This window comes from Phlebotomus argentipes, unplaced genomic scaffold (assembly GCF_947086385.1).
Source record: "Phlebotomus argentipes unplaced genomic scaffold, Phlebotomus argentipes genome assembly scaffold_18, whole genome shotgun sequence".
Lineage (NCBI taxonomy): Eukaryota > Metazoa > Arthropoda > Insecta > Diptera > Psychodidae > Phlebotomus > Phlebotomus argentipes.
Window position 1 is genome coordinate 11,830,932 of NW_026776177.1, and position 20,575 is coordinate 11,851,506.

General features: G+C 42.2%; 2 protein-coding genes across 2 annotated transcripts in view; both read left to right on the forward strand.

The window, feature by feature from the left end:
- LOC132259172 (uncharacterized) overlaps window positions 1–12,104 on the forward strand; it is a 32,679-nt gene extending 20,575 nt beyond the window's left edge. The window contains exons 2-5 of the mRNA XM_059756724.1: window positions 2,170–2,345; window positions 6,764–6,858; window positions 6,914–7,067; window positions 8,705–12,104. Of these exons, the coding sequence (XP_059612707.1) occupies window positions 2,170–2,345; window positions 6,764–6,858; window positions 6,914–7,067; window positions 8,705–8,962 (683 nt within the window). The 3' untranslated portion in view covers window positions 8,963–12,104. The remainder of the gene's footprint in view (window positions 1–2,169; window positions 2,346–6,763; window positions 6,859–6,913; window positions 7,068–8,704) is intronic.
- A 7,162-nt stretch (window positions 12,105–19,266) lies between these two features.
- Window positions 19,267–20,575, forward strand: LOC132259768 (uncharacterized). The gene is made up of 3 exons (XM_059757524.1): window positions 19,267–19,295; window positions 19,355–19,743; window positions 20,158–20,575. Exons 1-3 carry the CDS (start codon window positions 19,267–19,269, stop codon window positions 20,283–20,285), a joined length of 546 nt encoding a protein of 181 aa, XP_059613507.1. The 3' UTR covers window positions 20,286–20,575.

The following is a 20,575-nucleotide window of genomic DNA, read 5'->3' on the forward strand; positions in this document are numbered from 1 at the left end:
GGGGAAAATGGTATATTTTCTTCCTTAGACGAGGATCTATTCAACGCATGGAGTCCGAAACAGGGCATTTTCCAATGTTTTTACAGGTTTTCCGATCTATTTACCCACTGAGAGAACATACATGACAGAACGACAAAGGCGCAAAACGCGCGTTTTCTGCATTGGGAAAAAATTTTAATTGGCATTTCCATTATCAGTAAATAAAGTCTGTCTAATAATGATATGCATGGTGGTGTGTCTGTGTCATTGACGTCACAATCGTCGTCGATTTTTGTGCAGAGAGAGAAATAATAAGTGATTAAAGAGCCGAATGTGGTGGGGAGAGGAAAGGCGAAGGAATTTACTGATTTCTGTTTTCCAGTCTCTTATCAGTCTGGCTGGCTCTCTCGCTCCCATTTTTAACAACTCTCGCCACTAGCCAGATGCACTCTCGCGCACACGACTTACACCTTCACCCCTTGACCAGGGTTGACGTGTCCCTCCGTTCGTGCCTGGGTTGGCCAGCAATCGCATCCCCCCATTCAGTCCGGCTGCCACACGCTCCAGCCGAGCTATTATCGCCATACATTGTCTTACAGACTGGCGGTGATAAGCGCGAAATATTTTCAATTTCCCTCTACTCCCCGCACCATCGGCGAAGCGATTCCATTTAGGGTCAACACAATTATCTCTGCCAGTGAGCTGCACAATGCTTTTTTTGTCCGTCCTATCGCGCCTTTTTCCATCGCGCGAATGCACTGGGGACATGGAGGTGTCAATCGCGGGGGGCAGGGTTGGGCCTGAGCTCCATTGATTGACTGGGATGCTAAACCTGTCTAATGACTAATCAAATTGAAAAGTGTAAAATCATCCAATTAAAGCTCATTTCGGGTATAAAAGATGACTTTTTGCCTGTCTGGAATATATGAATAAAAGCTCAACTGACGAAATGACGCTCTGGCAGTGTTGGAGAAAAGAAAATATTCAACAATTAGCACATTCTTTAATCTGCAGTGTAATCACAAGAGTGAGTAATCAATGTAGATTAATCGTGCGGTATCTTTATATAATGTGTTAGGCGAAACAAAAGGTTATGATGTCATAGTTATATCGCTGTGAGCAATAAAGCCTCTAAAGTTGAATTGAGACAAAAAGCTTTAACATTTCCACGAATATTGTGTCTTTCTGGGACATTTTTGTGCAGCGAAAGAGTCCTAGAAGTCACGGCAATAACTGTTTAAAAATAAACTTTAACGATTTCCACCCAAACACAGTGCATGACTGTTCCTTTTTTCCCCACTTTGCATTTTATCTATTTCGGCGAAGGAATTTTTATAACATTTGGAATTCCTCCACAATCCGAGAAATATTCCCCGTGAATCAGAAGTTTGAAACCCAGACAAAACAGTGGTTTTCCGAAGAAGTGATTCTCGCTGTGGAGTATATAAATATATCAGACGATGGCGATCGAAAGACGATCCTCAGACGTCTCATGAATTTTCTGTTTATTGCCACACTTCCTCGAGAGAGTCGAGAATAATATTGTCACGGATGGGGATTCGGTGGTAGGATCGATGCTCTGCGCGGTCACACCAAATAAAGTGAACAAGTGACACTGAACTCTGAGTTGTGAGCCGGAGCAATGAGGAAATTTATATAATCAACCTTGGCAGCAATTTGTGTAGATTAAAATTGCACTAAACGGCTAAGTCTTCGCACTCTCGATGAGATGCGCGCGCAAAAATCAACCACCTCGCGATTCCCTCGTATTTTTATCTGGCCTCTCCTCCGGCTGAGGACGCCAAAGTGGACTCTAATTGAGTAATCACTTCCCCCGGCCAGACCTCATTTATATGCTAATCGAGGGAGAGTCCAATCCAATTTATTTGAACTTCAATTATTGAGCCAATCTCCTGCACTTTTGCCTAGAAAGGGACCGAGCAGCGAATTGGAAGCCGGAGATGCTTTCTCTCATTTATTTTCTTCTAAATTCGAAGTCAAATGTTCCATGTTATCCGGCTTGAAGTACCGATTTGATACTGTGAGTGCCGAATGGTTTGATCAAAAGGAAATATAAGACTGCGTAAATATGTATTTCGAGAAATGAAATGAAATTGTCTGCAATTGCCGCAACTTTTGGCGCTGAGTGCAATACACTAATTCCGCCATATTTTCTTGATCTCTTTGCAGCTCTTAGGATTGCGATAGTAGTCGTTTTTCTGGTTGGAGCTGCAGTATTAACGTTCTTTGGAATTGTGTGTTGCTTGCGGGCAACCCAGAGGGCCTCCAGGGCTCTGGCACTACCAATACCGCTCCTGCCAGACGATCAAACTCCTCTCAACGCGGAGCCGGAACATCCTGTATCCGTAAGTATTCACTTTACTCTCGATTTGGGCCACTTCTCGTCACTGTGCCTTTATTGATCGCATGGCGGCTGAAATGGGAGCATTTTCGTGGCTCGAACGCAGAATTGCCCATTAGCCTCAATCCGCCAACCATGAATCTTCTGGCAAAGGGAGAGAAGATATTGTCACAATTGCATCCTCGGTACTCCGGAACGTTTTCCATATGCACACTTTCGTGATATTGTACGTGTTTTATCGCTATGTGTTTGTCTATCGGCCAAAATCGCGCGAAAAAGTGCGCCGAAGAAGGTGAACAAAGAGAAATTATCTATGAGATAAAATCAAAAGAGGCGGCAAAAAACGCGATCAACCTCGATAGAAAACAGAGCAAAGTATCAGATAAGTTATTTGGAAGATAAAACACTATGCAGAGGAAAATTTCTGTACTCTCGCTCGTACTTTTCAACCCTGCGCCATGGAATTCCCTATGCGGAAGTCTCGCTGGTGCCTTTTTCCGCCCTCAAAATACAGTCAAACCTTGCGTAACGTTATTGTATTTTTCATTACATTCTCTTAAGTGTGTGTCCTCGTCCGAATTCCACCATAATATTGACATTTCGATAAAGAAAATTAAAAATATGAAACAAATTAGATAATTTGATGTACAGTCGCCACAAGTCCTTCGCATGGAGACACGCAGATCAAACAGCCGAGCAATTACTTCCACGTGGAGGTAATATTTGAATAATCGAGTGGGAAAATCTCTGAATCACTCATTTGACACAATGATACACGAGTCCAGCTCTTGATCTTAAGTAAAACAAACAGTTATGCAAGTAGTGAATTGCAAAGGCCGTTTTCGCGCCACGTGCTATGTTATTACGGGAATCGCGGAAAACTGGATTTTTCCGCTTTGGCGTGGGCGTGGATCAAATCTCTCGCGTGTGCAATCGAGGCTGTACTGTGGCAATGACGCACGTTTGACCCAATAGAAGTCGGTGTGGATGCAGGAAAATCCACCGGTAGTCTGTGTGTGAGTGTGTGTGTGTGTGGCTGGGAAAATCGATACGAACGTCTGCGAGTTTTCCCCTCGCGTGGTGTGGAAGGGTAAGGGACGCTGTGCACCCCAAAGTGACCGTCGCGGTGCAGAAAATGTCTCTCAGGCGACCTTGACGGCGACCAAAGTGGAAATTTCAGCTGCGCGACAGACCCTTAATTGGACATGCAGACGCAAGAGGTGTGCAGATGATGAGGGGTTGAAATGTCGGCACGTGGAAGGGAAGAGCCCACATGAAGGGTCACCGTGAAGATGAAAGGATCAGTTGTTGAGGATTTGATTTAGTTGAGAAAGATAGAGGCAGAGCGTAGTTAAAGTTATTAGACTTGGGATTCTAATTTAAATTTATTTTTTGTAAGATCATTTCATCAGGATCGAAGGATCAGTCACATGGCAGTGCATGTTGGCATGATTAGTCTCTGCGTGTGGATTAAATTCTGAGGAAAAAGTTATTATAAAGTTGCCTGCAAATTTTAAGATATTCAGGCGCTGATCGCGCTCAACAGGCGAATAACAATAGCAGTGAAGACTTGTCCACAGAATAGAAGAGAGTCCGTCGTGTGTGAGAAAAGAATAGCGCGTGAGTGTTCCTGTGATGCTCTGTCTCTCAATTAAAATGCCTTCCATGTCGTGTAATATCACAATTTCCATCAATTTTCAAGAAGTGCGTTAATTGACTCTCTCCCGGCCCTTCGTGGTAATTGAATTTGCCAGGTTGTCTGGCGTTCTACTCACTGGCCACATACACAGAACTATTTCCATAAAATGCACACCTTTGCGCGGAATTTGAGTGTGATGATAAATTGAGATTGCCAAGAATGAGCAAAAAAAGGCGCACCACTACTTTTATGAGCTGATCAATTTTTCGGGAATATCTTCGAATCCGGAAGTGCGCCCGAAAAACCCTTCCGGTCGTCTGGATTGGCCTTTGTCCCTCCACTTCACTCCATTTCAAGTCTGTGCCGAGAAATTGCAATTGCAGCTTAAAGTCATGCGACCGTGTCAATTCTCAGAAAGCACTTCATTTGTATTCACTGCACATTTCCCACCTTTTCCACCCTCTCGGCTTTTTAATTAATATCGCATTAACACAAAATCGAGAAGTGCAAAAAGTCACTCAAGGAATCACTTGTGTTATGCAATCAGTCGCGACGAATAATATTTATTGTTGCTTCTGGACGACTTTTCGTCACCAAAGAAAATGCACTTTAGACTTTGAATTATGGTTCGCGATGGAGTGTGTTTTTTGCGCCTTGTCGTCGAGACATGGAAAAAAGTGCATTGGGGAAAAGTAATTGCTGTGAAATTTGGCACAAAAACACACTCAGCTTCTTGTGTGACGGTGTGAATGGCACAATTCTGGGAAAATTGTACAATTTCACATTGAGAAAATTTGATCCCACCAAGAGATATTCAATGCCATTTTTGCACGCAGTCGTCTTCATTCAGTTTCTAAGGGGATTTGAGTGGATTTTATGGGATCTTCCTCGAAGGGTTCTCAACGGGAGAGACAACTTGGGTCGACATTGATTTGGGGTGGAAAATTGGGAAAATGCCATTCAAGCCTCGAAAGGCGGATTTTAGGGTGAAAACCTATCGTAAGCAAATCATGTGACTCATGTCAAGATGGTTTGTAGTATCGTGAAATGATTTTTCTCGGCCCTTTTAACCTTTACACGACGACAAGGTTACAGAAATCTTGTAAAAGTATGATAATTTGGGGAAATCATAATATACTTAGGTCACCAGTCTTGCTTTTCTCAGTTTTATGTCTTCTGTGAGACAGAAGATGATTATAGGAATTCGATCCGCGGCACATTTATCTCATTTCGCTTTCGATCACAGTTAAATGAATACTTTTGATTTCTTATACGTCTTTTCATTCAATTGTTTAGAGACTTCACCTTAATATCATACTCTCTAGCAAAAACCCTCAAAACAGTCCAAATTTCTTTTTGAACAGAAACAAACGATTGAACTGCAATTTCTCTCAATTCTTGCAACCTACTTGTCTCGTCTACTTGCATATAGCTGACCTGTTTTAGAAAAATCCATAGCAAGAAAAGCCTCAACATTTGGCTCATATTTCTCTCGCCGCACTCCAATTTTGAGTGTCATATGATTGCGAAAATGGCTATTTTTATTCACTCTGGCCAGTGGCAAAAACGCATTCTCTTACGTATTTTGCCCGGTGTTTCGTGCAACATTGGCACTTTCATGCCAAAGACGATGTGCCAAAGCAGCCCCAAAAGATGTAAACAAAACCAAATTGGGCGGGGGGAGCGTGCGGAAATTGACGGCGTGTGAAAGTGACCCGGGGAGTGCATTGGGCATTGGAAATGTGTTAGACATGCAAATGACCAATGGATGATTCTCTCGGTTTGTCATCTCAATTGTCCGCCCACGGAATGGGGCTTTCATGTCTGCGCGAATGCGAACATCTTCGCATGTAATTTATTCCACGTCGCGCTCATGTCACTCACTCTATTAGCATTTTATTATCTATTCATTCAATTATGTGATTGTGAAGTCACTTTGGCAATGACTTCAGCTCGTCTTCTCTCCTTTTTTCCCATTCACGCATTTCTTACAGTATGCGAATTGAAATCACTTGTGGGAATCCACCGGGCATCTTCGTCACGGTCTCGAGGATCTGCATGTGTCTCTAATCTGTTTTTCCCCGGAAAAAGCGTCATAACCTCAATATTCTACAGTTTATTCGTATTGTGAGGTTATATGGCTACTTATTTTTCTCGTGAAATTGTGGAAAAGTATGGAAAGGCAATTCCCATATTGAAAATGCAATCACCGGGCTTGGGAAACATGTTAATAATGCAATTTGTAGTCGAGAGAGTCACTCGATGGTGCATACAAAATGCAAAAGATATGGAAATAATGTTGCCCGAGTTGTCCAGCATTTGAGAGAGGCATTCTCTCGCGAAGGAAGCGCAAAAGAGTTGCTGGAAAGATGGCGGTGTGAGGTGAAAGGTGCAAAAAAGGCCAGACCATAAACAATGGTCAGCCTCTGGATCGGTTGGTGTGTGCAGGTGACAGGTGTTAAAAATTGAATTATCTCTTCTTATTAATATGCACACGGCACAGCCAAAAGTCTCTCACTGACATTTATTGTCTTGCCACGTCGTTCAACCTTCCCGCCACCGTTCAATTGTCACGCGTGCAAATTCGCGGAGAGAAACAGCACGCTATATTCCCTTTTAATTGATTTTTAATGACTCCCACACTGTCACGTCCACGCATTTCATGATATGCATGCAGATTTCCATGCGATTTTTTACGTTAACCATGAAAAGTTAGCAAAATAGGGTTAAAATGGACTTAGCTATTAGTGAAATTAGTCTTCTAACGATCTCTTCTTCCACAGATGCTCTCGGTACAGTCACCCGGCTGCGCGGGAATGGAGCGGCTCGGCGTTCCTGCCCGCACTTCACTCAATCCTCCATCAATCCATGATGACAGGTGAGAGATCGGCGCCTTCCGCCTCAGAAGATGCTCATTCTCAAATGTTTTGCAGAAACCACATAAGTCGAAGGATGCGGGTCGATGCCATCCAGGACAGGGATTCACTCCAGCATCAAAATGTGATTCGGTATCCACACCACGTCCCTCGGGGTGGAGACAGTGAATGGAGCGCGGATCGAGAATTACACATAAGAGCTCCATATCAGGTGAGAAAATCCCACTTGTGAATGATCGTAATATGCTGTCGCACTCTTTAAGAACTGTTCGATTGTCTAGAATGCGTTTTTTACACGGATGTGGATTATGAAGCGAGGTTTAACTGAAATTGGCTTTGATTAAAAAATATATATTCTCTCTATGTCACTTCAATTGCTCAATTCTGTGCCTCTTCAAAGTGTTTTCGTGGTCAAAAATTCCATTGAACGAATTGATCGTTTTTTGTGGGGATATTGTGAAATATTTTCCTTGACTCTTTGGTGATAAGCAAGCGGCAGCTGAGTTGCGTAGTGGTGAGGAAAAATCGAGGGAAATGCGTCAGTTGAGATGAGAAAAAGCGTAGAGAGAAGATAAGAGGAAAAATTTACATGACAATTGTGCAATTGCCAAGGGGCCAATTTCTTCGATGGGATGCGCTTTTCTGCAGCTGCCCTGAATCGTGAGAAAGTGTCTGGCAAGTGAAGAAATCGATGGCCTTGTTAAAATTTGATTTGCTCCACCGAAGAGTCCCTTCTTGAGGTTTTCTTCTGGCTCTGCAGGAGAGACTCTCTTGCCTTTTTTCCCTCTGCATGTCTCGTCTGCTGTCGATAATTCTTGCTGACTCTTGTTCTCTTCGCTTTTTTTTCTTCTTATTTCTTTTCTGGCCAAAAAGTCTGTTCCACGCCATTCCTCTGCATCTTTCGTTCGCCTCACGCCAATTCGCTTCCTAGTCTGGCTGTGCCATGAGCAAAAAGAGGCCTGCATTTTAACCCCTTCGCGGCTGGATTTTTGCATTCATGCCCATACTTTACATGTGTAGACTATTTTGCGTTATCAAAGCCAAGGATTGGTAGATCTGCTCGTCTGAGCCAATTTATCTCGATGGAATTCACGTCTGACCCGAAAAAGGACACAGAATGGCCAGTGAAAGGTCAATTTGGGGTGAAATGTCGCATTTGAAAAGTGAAAAGGGATCAAAAGCACCCGCATTGATGATAATTTGATGAAATTCCATGCGGATTTGGGGTAAAGCCAACCAATTGACAGCCCCTGAGATTGGCTTCTGTGCACTGCCTTGAACTGTGCATTGTCGTCACGATGTTTAATTTATCAGCAGCATCGAATTGAATCTCTGCAAAGATTCACGAATGCAAAACAGGCGAAGGGGCCGATCTGCAACTTGCAGTCGACAATCGCCGAGCCTTGAACCAATTGCCGGTGGCTGTTACCGTTGCTGACACACTTTTCCGCGGCTGCCCTGGCCTTTCGGGTCACCCATGGGCGCATATTTGCAGTCTTCTTTCACACGAAATCCCAGGAAATTTGCAATTCGGCGATTGCAATGTTTTTAATTAGAAAAATTAGTGTTGCTTTGAAGATTCTTTGTGCATCCACAAGATATAGCATTGATATTATCTGCTTACTTATGTGTTTAGTATTGCTAATTAAAGCCTATGGTTTTTCTCTTCAAATGCACCCATTCGTTTGGTATTGTATTCACTTAATTCAGTCATAGATTGATTCCAATATGTGATATGGAGGATTCTGATGATAATTTGAAATTATCCACTGTAACTGCTGCTCTAAATTACCCTCAAGTTGAGATTCGAATTATTCTAATGCCTCTTTCCAACATTCTCCCTTGCAGACGGAGATTACGAGGACTTACATCCGGCCTCCACCCAACAAGACCGCTCTAGACGTTCCAGACACCTCCTATAGTCCGGTAGCGCTGTCGCAGCGCTCCGCCGGCTCCAGCTCCAGCAAGCCCAGCAAGTCCAGCACGTTCAAGTTCTGGCGCGGCAAGGAGTCGCCGTCGCGCAGCCAAGCGCCGGCCGCCTGCCATCCGCCCGGCCGGCCCGTGGTCACGGCGCCCAACATCGTGGAAAACGGCCAGCATATTTGACCCCCCTGCAGCTGAACGGGTTAGGCGTCTCTTAAAGCAACAAATCGCGTTAAATTAATTTTGATAGGAAAATTTTTACCTTGTTACTCTAACGAAATTTATGTGAAAGGGGAAAGTGTGAAGTGTGGACATAGGGCAAATTGATGAATCACGATAATGGCTGGGAATGTGTAATCCTTGTAGGCATGAACCTAGAGCAAAGTCAAATTTCTGTATAATGAACTAGACCAGCGATTGTGATACCGGTGAGAATATGTGTGTGACCAAAAAGGAGAAGAGGAAAATGGGCAGGACAAAAGTGAACAAGTGCAGTGCGAACTTCTAGCAAGATGAACAATCATCACAAGAATCTCCAGGAAAGCGGAAAAATGACAACAGCACGAGAGGTCGCACGGTGCAGCAAAAGGGACGCCATGATGGACGGCAAATACTGAGAAAGACAACAAAGAAGCATCAATGGAAAAAGAAGAGACAAAAACTTGAGGAAGTGAGGAAAGCGCAGATTAGAAAGTATTTTTTACGTAAGCAAAAGTGAGAGAGAGAGAAAAATCATTAAATTAAAATAATTTACAAGTTGATGTTACTGTTGTTGTTATTGTGGCAAAAAAGCAAAAAGTAAAAAAACACTTGAAAAATTTGAAGCTAGAATTCTTAACTAATTAAGTGAATCGACGAAAACAAACAAAACTCCTAATCCATTGGCTATAGAAAAAAAAACCCGAGGAAAAGAGAGAGAAAGGGTAAAATGTATAAAGAAAGTATCAAAAAAATCTTTCTATGATGAGGAATAAAAATACAAAGATTATTTAGAAATTGATTGACAAAGAATTTGAGTGAATTTGGTGAACAAAATTCGGTGTGTTTCGGGATAAAGGAATGCCGACAACGCGCTAACATACAAATTATTCAAAGAGTAAAGACTGAATTACCAATTTAATATTAAATAAAATTATAATTAAAAAGAGATGAATTAAGAAATATTAGATGGAAGGGAAGAAGAAGGAAAATTGTAATATTTGACAGTAAAATCCATTCTTCATTTCTTAAATTAATATTAATTAAAGAAATAAAAAAAAACACTTGTTATTAACTCCTTATTTAAATTTTCGTCTAAGAATAGACGATAGAGGGTGGAAAAATTGTATTCAGTCGCTCTAAAAGTGCAAAAAAGAATTTCGATGAAATCAGGCAGAAATATTCTTTTAATCCAAAATATAATTGAAAAAAAGATATTCTAAAAAATGAAAGTGAGAATTAGAAACCTTATCAATGTGGAAAAGATCATCGTCAAATGCTGGACATTTGGCAATTGTGAGAAAAAAAACTTATAATTCAGTCTGATATTGAATTTTAGTACAACGTGTAAGAAATTCGATCATTTCTGTTTTCTATTGTTGAATGTGACGTATTTGATTTTCTGAAAATATTCAAAAACAGCTTTTTTCCGACATTTCAATTGCTTTCCTATCAAAAAATTGACTTCTTATCATTAAAATACTTTTTTAGATGAAAGAATAAAAACACCCAAATATGTCATTTTTCTTAGCTTCGAACAGAAGACAAGTCGAAATAGAAGAAGAACAATCTCAAAGAGAGGAAAGCATGAAGAAAATCGCTCAAGAACCAAATTTTCTAAATTTTTCTTTCCCATCTCATTGCGATAATGAAGAAAAGTTCAGAAATTTTAGGTTTTCAAACCGCTTTTAGATGTCTCAGCCAATATTTAAACAAAAATGATGTGAAAAATCATACAAAAATGAAGAAATAGCCAATAGAAATTATGCAAATAATTAAGAATGATGAATTCAAAAGAAATCAAGAAAGCATTGAAATATTAAATAGCACAATTACCGTACAATATTAATGAAGGAAAATAAAACAGCAAAGAAAAGATTGTACAGGAAAAAAACATTGAACAATATTCATTTTTACACTCCCGATAATAAAAAAAATCTATTGCTGAAGTTTCTTTTTTTTCGAAAAAAGTAAAAACCAAGCATTTCTGGATGTGCAACAAAGAATATTACAAAACATAATAATAAACTGTATATACTCGAGCCAATTTGAAAAGAGAATAAGAAAGATAACGTATTTAATCGCAAAGGACACACAACAAAATTGATGGAATTTTGCAGATACACGAAGAAATATATTCCATTTGAAAAATATGTAAAAACAATAAGAAATTGATTTTTGAACTAGTCCTAAATTAGAAAAGATGAAGAAACATCGGAAAATGCATGAGAAAAACTGTCTTAAAGAGAAAGAGAAAAATATAATAGAAACTAGACAAATATTATTTTTTGAATAAAAAAATTATATTTTGAAATTGTAAATAGTGTAATATAGAACATTTAAATTAAATTAATTATGGTGACATGACGAGCGAGGATGTAAAAGGAAAATTCAAAAGGATTCAAAAGAATGAAGAAGAAAAATTTACTCGTGCATTTAAGAAGGAAGCCCAAGAACGGTGATTAGTTCAATAAGACAATTCAATCTTTACACTGACTTTTATTTTCATTTCTTCTCTCGCCTAGAAAACTTTTACAAAAGAAACCTAGCAGTTCGACAGCAAAGTAACAAAGCTTTCTTGAAAAGACAGTCAAGTTCGCAGGAGAAAATGAAATGATAAAAGTAATAAATATTGAAGAGGAAACACAACTTCTTTTTTAGGTATTTAAATGTATGCATAGAAGATGGAATATCAAACAGCGATGCAAAAGAAAACACAAATCCGACAGAGAGAGAGAGGCAAAGTTGAAAAGCGAGAGAGATCAATCATTATTCATAATTTAGAAGCGAAAGAAAAGCAAGAAATCTTCCGATGTTTTGTGAAGACGAAGAGATGCAAAAGCAACACAAGTTTATATTTATGTAATTATTTAATTTAACACAACAAAAGCAAGAAAACAAGCTGACAGTTGCAGCGATAAACCCACTAAACCCATAGTGAGTAAAAACGCAGCGGCAAGAATGGCAGAAGGAAAACTCTGTGTCCTAAATAAAAGATTTTTTTCGAGAAGAGAAAAGATGGAAAGAACACGCAAGGAAATATGAGGAACTTATTACTATTACTCAATTATTATTTTATAAAAATAAAAGAATAATGATAATAATAAAAGAAATTTAACATTCCCCACGTATTTTGTTTCATTCTCGAGATGGAGGCGCCTGGTGCAATGGAGACGCCGGGTAGTTTGTTTGTTATGCCTTGAATTGAGTTCTTTTTCGCCAGCAGGACGACTGAGAAGTTCAATGTTCAGCACTCATATCAATATTTAATGTTTATAAGCTTATTACTGAAATTGGAAAATACATGGCATTGAAAAGTAACTTCAAACATTCCATTTCAGTCAAACTATAATTTATGTTGGAGTTGAATGTATTCTCCCCTTTCTATGTATTCTTCTGTATCTCCCCTGAAAATACAGTTAAACAAATTGAAATTTTGTTTAAGAATCCAATTGTCAGGATTTTGTTCCAACAAAAATTCTGAATAATTTGTGAGAGTGATTATCTTTTAGTCTTTTACTTTGTAGAATTCGAACAAGGCTGAAGAGTCTCCTTTAACATTTCATTTTCCTCCCATTTTTTATGTAATACTATTAAAGTGAAAATTGACGGAAATTGTCAATCTCAATATTCACTCATATTTCACACTCGCCTTAAATATGGTAAAAATAGGAAAAAATAGCCTAAAATATCGACAATCTACCATAAGCGACGGAGGCAAACAATAAATCCTGTTTGACTGAATTTATTGCTGGGAAAGAAGTTCAACAAGTTGCTTCTTATGGTCTTGTCTCGCCTCTCTGGCAAATCCATCGTCTCTCGAGGGACTTCCGAACCCCTTTCCAACCCCGAAACCCCCCCAGTGAAAAGCGCCACCGGCAAATCCCGAATTCCCCTGATCAAATGAAAAGTTGTCGGGATTCTGCGGCGTCGATTGGCTGCCGTCTGGACGAGTTGTAATTAAATTTGAGTGCGCGTCGTCGGAGTCTGAGAAGTGTTAATTGTCTGAAATTTTATCTCGACCTCATGATAAACATCCTCAATTGCGGCGCTTGCTTGGCGGAATCTCGCATGAGGGACTCATTTTCCATTTATTATTGGATCAATTTTTCCTGTCATGTGGATTGAAATATGAGCCCTGATCGAAGGGTTAATGGGCGAAGAACAAGAAAGACTTTTCACCATTGATCCAGAGAAGCTTCTCAGTTATTTATATTCTCTGTTCGCGAATGTGAAATAAATTCAAATGGATCTCCTGACAGCAATAAAAGTCATTCATGGGGCGAGAAAAAGAATAACAGAGACGCCAGAGTCATAAATTAATCCCACATTTGTATCCATTTGCTCGGGTCGAAGGAACAAAATGCAGAGGAAGAGGACAAAAAGCTCACAATTTCCAGCCAAGAGTACGATAAATTTTTCTGTCCTCTCGCCTCATTCCACTCCACGGGAATATTCAATCATGAGCTGCAGAGCTTAAAGCTTTGCAGCTCCTTTCTTGTCCTCACAACAATATTAACGGATTAGAGGGGGAGACAGAAGATGAGGTGTTGCCCTCGCCTTTTTTCCGTGGGAGTCGATTGGAAGAGCAACAGCGTGAAATCCAACAGTCTCATGTGAAATAGAGTGGAAAAGCATGCTGAAGCTCCTCAAAATAACACCCAATGTAGGTAGATTTGACGGGTGGGGATCAAGTTGGGGGCAGGACAGCAATATTCCAGGGGAGTTTTTTCGCTCTTCTCTGGTGAATCATCGCGAATATGATTCATTGTGAAAGCGGAAAATTGCAGACTCGTCTATCAGCCAAACGGTGTGCAAATTCAAACTCATAGCTTTGCTTACACCATCAATGCGCCATCTTTTCGGCGTCAGTCTAACTGAATTTGTCTACTTTTTCCCAATGCACGAATTCAATGATGGCAATTTGCATATACGGAAAAGTGCTTCAGGTATTTTGCCATGGGAAAATTGCCACCAATTCCGTCGAGACGACTTTGTTGTAAAGGGAATGAAATTTGCTTGGATTTATTGACTGTGGAATTTTCCTCGCTTTCACTATTTACTGAGGCATTCTTCACTTCGCACTTTGGCTCTTCCTTTTCAGCACGTCGTGACGTCACCGAGACGACGAGGCGTGTGAGTGTCTGGAAGGATGCACAAAAGGCGAGTCTGGCGAAGGAGGAAAATCGAATTTGGATCTCAACCACACTGCCTTTTTGCACCCACCAATTTAATTTGCCATGCCCGACAATGGATGAATGCAATCTTCTATTTTCGTCTCGCCCTCGGCACAGACTTTCGGATGGAAAAATCAATGTCTAACCTTGACTTTGTCTCGGCACTCTCCGTAATAAAATAATCATTGAGGAATTAAGAATTCATATTCAGCAACTGGCAACAGACGAGCGAAAGTGATCTTTGGACAAATCCCAGGAGGGATTAAATGCTCGGATTAGCACAGACGAGCTCTTGTCAGATCTCTTAACAGCATATTTAAGTCCTCATTTCAGAGCGTAACTAACTCTATGCACGAGTCTTATATACTTTGGAGAAAGATACATAAAATTGGCCGCCAAATTGATCCCCAATTGAATGTGAGATGAATTTTCCGGAGGTAATCACTGAAAAATGAGCTTTTCATTGAGCTTCTGCCGCCGTGAAATTGACTCCCAAAAGTCATTCGGGAGAATTTTATGGCCAGACAATTTCGGTGGGAGTTTCTGTGTGGGCGGGCGCCACCCACTCGTGCCTTTTCACTGTGTATGCGAAGGTGCTTTTTGCGGTCCTCTGAGTCATCCCGACTCTTTCGCGCTCAATTAATAATCACCCGGGGACTGTGAGGCAGGGGAAAGAGGCGTCTCGAGTGGGCGACGACATTATCCGTGAGTCCTTTGAAGGCTCTTCTCCAGGAGCTGCAGTGGGGATTTTGAATGCGGTCCGCGCTTGGGGGGCGTCGGAAGGTCGAGTGACGTCTGAGACGCTCTCCCGCGCGCTCTGGAGAGCCGTGAGGACTCCGGGAGGAGAGTGGATCGATGGCAGACGGCGAGACGGCTCTCCGGGCGCTCCTCGACGCCGCCGCCGCGATGCACGTGCTCCCGAAGGCACCCGCTCGGCCTCGTGACTCGGCGAGACGAGCCCGATGCAGTGTGCACCCCGCCTGCGGATGCACTCTGGGGAACGGGGACGCCCTGTCTGCCAGGCGCCCTCGGGAGCGCCAGCCAATGCCCGCGCGATGTAAACAAAAACCTCTTCATCAGTCAGGATTTATGGCTGGAAACAGATGCGTTGATGACTGTATCAAATGGCTTGCATATGTATTGATTGGGGGTGGATGTCGATTTTATAGTTTAGACCGAAACTAATACGGCTCGTATGCATTAAAACAACTATTTAATCTCTTTGAGCATAGTTGCTCGATGTCAATTAGTCTTCGAACCTGTAATTATTCTTCAATTTCAAGATTGTCGGAGTTTCCGAGATTATTTCCAATAACATCTTTCTCCGAATGTATATCCACATGTAATCTGAGAGGTGAGAATTTCGCTGTAAATTGCGTTTAGTCAAACCCTTCATTCTCTCCTAAGATCGTATTATGTTGCTGCACCTGCCCTCCAATCACTGCCTTAACTCAACAGCTCCAAAGCTGATAACGAGAAGGATTGAGGACATATCGAGCAATTTGCCGAGATGACTGAGCATCTGGTGCTCACTTCCCGGAGAAGCTCTCCTTTGACATGCCAATGAGGAAACACACCCTTTCCAGAGTCACCCGCCCTTCAGACACAGACGCTGGAATCGGGTTTTTCTGCGCTTATCTTTACGACTCCCTCCGTGACTGCGTCAGACGCATGTTTGGCATCGCCGGGATTTCCGAGCTTTGCGAGGGTGAGGACGATGGGTGGTGGGCTCCCCGTGTTTTCAAGGCCACCGCCGCCCCATCTAAGGCGCTTTTTTGCCCCAGCCACGCTTTTCAATGTCGTCTGACGGTTGCAGGAGCGGCAAATCCTCAGCGGTTTGCCCGATTTACGACTGCCTCGGATGCCTAAACAGCCAAAAAGTGAGATGCGAAATAAAATAGTCGCACCGAGAGATAGAAATAAATCGGAAAATACGGCTCAATTTGGATGAGATTGCGACTGTTTTATTGAGCATAATGTTGCAGTTAATGTCGAGTGAAATTGTGAAAAATCTATTGCGAAATCAGCGGCGAAAGGATTCATTTTACGGCTTAAAATCGACATGATGTTTTTGGCCAAAAAACACACTTCAAAATCCCCCCTTCAATCAGAGGCATAAATTCAACTGGTATATCAAAGTCAATGTGGATCATTTTGGCAGTGACTTGGAAAATCTCCGAGATTTTCGGGGTCGAGTTAAAGGTGTACGTCTTTCGCGCTAATCCCACAAAAGACACCCATTTAATCACAGGAATTCTCCTTGTGCAGAAGATTGGGGTGGGGGTGTTTGGAAAATGCTCAATATTGCTAATTACACGACACCGCGACCTGACACGCCCTGGGCGATGGATTAAAAGTTGCAGGAACAACTTGGCTTCCGAGATTGGGCGGGAATTAATTACAGGCGGGCGAAATGAAGTCCTTTCTCTGACTTGTCAGCGCCTTTTGTGTACAAAGATGTATATTTTTGCATGATTAAGCACCTCCTGTGCTCGAGAGGCCGAGCAATTATGAAAGGACTCGGCTGAGAAAAAGGACACTTAATGAGACGGAAGGTGAGACAGAAAATTGCCTGTTTCTTCTTTCATCGTCTTTGACGACAGCCTGATTAAATGTGCCCGGCAAGAGATAGAGCATGAAATCATGCAGACGGACAAACCAGAAAAACAGCCCCGAAGATTTTACCTGAGATTTAATTTGATTGTCGAATTTGGCGATATGTTGAGTGATTACTTTGCCAGTGCAACTTTGTCTCCATCAGATAATGAAATTGTGAGGAATGAACGGAAATTACATTGTCGTCGTTGCCGTGGCAATCGCTGGCAGTTAACGAGTTTCCTCCGCTCCGACCTCCCGGCATTCCTCCGCTTGCAATGCACCCGAGGGGCGGCACGAATTCAGGGGGGCAAATTAAATTTGTGGCTCATCCCATGGGCGCCATGTGTGATCCGCCGAGTCTCTCGGCCTCCCTCAACTTGGGCAACTTCGTCCCAGTCCAATTCTTCAAAACACGTCGCACAACCCTTCCAGGAGAGGGGCTCAGCATCGAGCAGGATTGAGACCCAAAATGCAATTTTTTCTTCAAAATGTCATAGTTACTGTCGAAGAAAAAGGTAAAAAAAATTCAGAAGAACGATGACGTCTTAAATTTACCATTAATACTGGATGTATTTATTGAAAATATTGAGGACAAGTGAGTACGATGATGACTACTTAATGCGTCAGTTTTAAGGAATAAACATCACGGATATTTATTTGGTATTTAAAAGTACAATATTAGAAGAGAAAAAATAGTTTGAAGCTTTAAATATTCGTGAAAAATCGATGGAAAAGTACATCAACGCAGCGCTGCGAAGCCTGTTAAAACTCGTCTTTCTCACCCTCACTCGGTCGCTCGATATCTTTTTGGACGACATCACACAATTTCACCACTTGTGCAGACAAAATCTCCCGCCCTGGGGTGGGTGGCTCTCCGTCTGAGGGCGGGAGGCGTCTGCAGTCGGAAAAGTCTCAGATGACTGACGGCAATTTGAATCTATGCAATCACGCGAGGCGCCTCGAGTTTCGTCAGGGTTTCTTCTTGAACTCCGCATCTTCTGCGGTTCCGCGAAAGCGTGCAGCCGGCGAGAGTCTGCGGTGTGGGTGGGAGGGAGTGGGTGGGATGTCTCAAGGTCGGCGGGCGGTCGAATTTATTGTGTGTGCGCGCCTGCCACCCACTTTCACGCGAGCTCACACGAGGCTCGAGATGACTTTGAGGGCGCCAAAGGTGTGCCTCGAGAAAGATGGGAAATAACATCATTTTCATGTAGAATCAACTCAGCTTCCCATCGGCGCGCAGATTATTATTTAATGATTACTCCTCTCGTGGGAGACTCTTTTATTATCCCCGTGAAATATTCAGCACAATTTCGTCCACGATATTGAGAGGAAAAGTGCTCTTCTCTCTGGGTTAAATTGTGTTCTAACACAATTTTTCTTCACGAAAATCTCTATCCTAATTCTCAATCTTCTCAGCCGTCTCTCGATCAATTTATTTTCCTCAGGAAAATGAGAGAGAGAAAATCCCTCAGCAATTCTGTTGGCCATCAAAAATTCAATCGCCGCACAATTTTTCTGTTTTGTCATCTTGATTTATTGTTTCACTCGAGGCGCAAAGGTAGGCAAAAGGAGATTGTTTATTTAGGAGCAGTTCTGCTGGTTCTCATTTTTTGCCTAGCTATGTGGGAGTGACTTTGGGGCGGGTGAATTGAATCCATCACGAAAATCACTTTAGACGCTGAGAAGCGCCAAAAATTCTTCAATGGGCCGTCGTTTTTTCTTCACCATGCCGTGAGAGGAAGATTTGTTAACCCACATTCGCCCAGATTGATCTGGGATTGAGCGCCAGGGATGAGGAGGTGGCCGAGAAGTGACGAGATATCCTGGGAGGCATCGTGAAAGTGAGTGAAGTGGCTGCGATTTAGGCGAGTCACGTCCTCGAGCCTTTGCGAAAGAGACTCCTTCAGGTGTCTCTTCGTCTGTGACTTCCGTCCCACCCACCGCCCACCCAGACACCGCTTTAGCATATTCGGCAGACGGAAAAGTTTGCGTCTGAGAGCAGACAAAAGCACCGATGATGAATATAAAATTTAAGCTGGAGTCGTGCCAGCCACATTTTCACCGATTTCGCTCCTGAAATTTTCCCCTTGAAGCCACTTTCCACGACTGAGGCATGAAATACTCTAGGGATTTACCTTTAAGGCTCTCCGAAAAACCTTCAAGGGTGATCTATTGTCCTCTCCGCATTCCAACATATTCAAGAGACTTTAAAAAAAACCTTTCAAGTTTCGAGTTACGATTGAAACAAGATCGTCTCAATAAAGTTCCGTTTCCTAAATGCCTCTTTAATGGACACTAATCCAATACCAATAAAGTTACCCCTGTTTGCAATGATAAGACACAGTGGCAAGAAAAAGAGTTTCGACAACTTTCACCGCACACAAGAAAGGGGGACCAAAGCCATAAATAACGTGAAGAAGTTTGCGGACAAACTCGAGATGGAGACATCTGTGGACTGGGAAACCATGGCAATCACACACGCGGTGTTTGGTCGATCCTCTCGAGGCCTGAGCCATGGAGCCCATCCACCGAGACGGAAAAATGTAAGTATATCAGGAGTTAATTGAATCCCTGCGTGATGGATGACCCTCAAATTGACCAGACGCGAGCAGGTGGAGCTGGAGGACCGCATGAGGCGGGACTACGGCCGGAAGTGGGGAATGCTGGCCGAGAAAGCCACCAACGAGTTCTACAACCCGGGCAAAAGCAACGCGGAGTTCAGAGAGCGCTTCAAGGTGGAAACAGAGACCTTCCCGTACGAGTACAGCGGCAGCGGAGACTCCTTCTTCATATCCCGCGAAATGTACAACGCCCTGGTGAAGGTGTGCCGATGCGGTAGGCAAAAGACTGAAGGACACGTGCTCAAGTGCTTGCAAAGGGTCAAGGCGAAATACATTGAGGATGTTCAGGCGACCGGAGCCGATGAGGATCAGGAACAGGATGCAAAATCTACAAGCAACTTCCTCAGAAGACTGCCGCCCACGTCTGCAGGTAGAATTAGTGACCAAGATTTGAATAGCAAAACTGATAAAAGAAGACACGAAACTTCGCACATTGATAAAATAGAAATTTTGACTTCAGTAATACAATTTCAATGATCTTTCGTAACTTCATAGGAGGTTTTTCGAACCAATAAATTCTCAGTAACTTGTGAAAAATACATGTGATCTGGCATGACTTTTTGCATTCCGTAATATTTTCTTTCAAATTGACTATTAACACACGAAATGTACTTGGAAATCACGGAAAATTCTGCATATTTGCATATGATAATTAAAAACTATGAATTTAATACTATTTTATGCATACCTATTGCATATTTAAGGGCTTTTAGTAGAAAATTTACCATCTACATAGAATTTGAACTTTAAAGGGACTCACCTTAACGTTCAAGACGACTTTCAGGCGTCGTTGGATGGCCTCAGCACACTTATCAACAGTGGGAAAAATCCACGAAGTACATCTCGCCGCGCTACACAATGCCCGGTCCTCGAATTCAAGATCAGCCGTACGACAGCATTTTCATCGGCTGAATCCTGGCGGCGAATCTGTGCCGAAGTGCCGGCCAAGTGCTGACGCTGCTCAGTGGCGATTAGGATGTGGAATGCCATCATAAATAACACACTTAAATCATTGCATTAGAGACAGACGTGAATGATTTACAACCACCGCCGTAGATTTATATGCACTCCCTCGGCATCCCTTCACGCATTTTCACCATTTTCCCCGCTGAGATGGAAATTCTTTCATGCTCACTTTGCGTAGGGGAGATTTTGCGAACAAATTGGGAATTTACACTTAGGCTTCATGTACAAAAATCGGG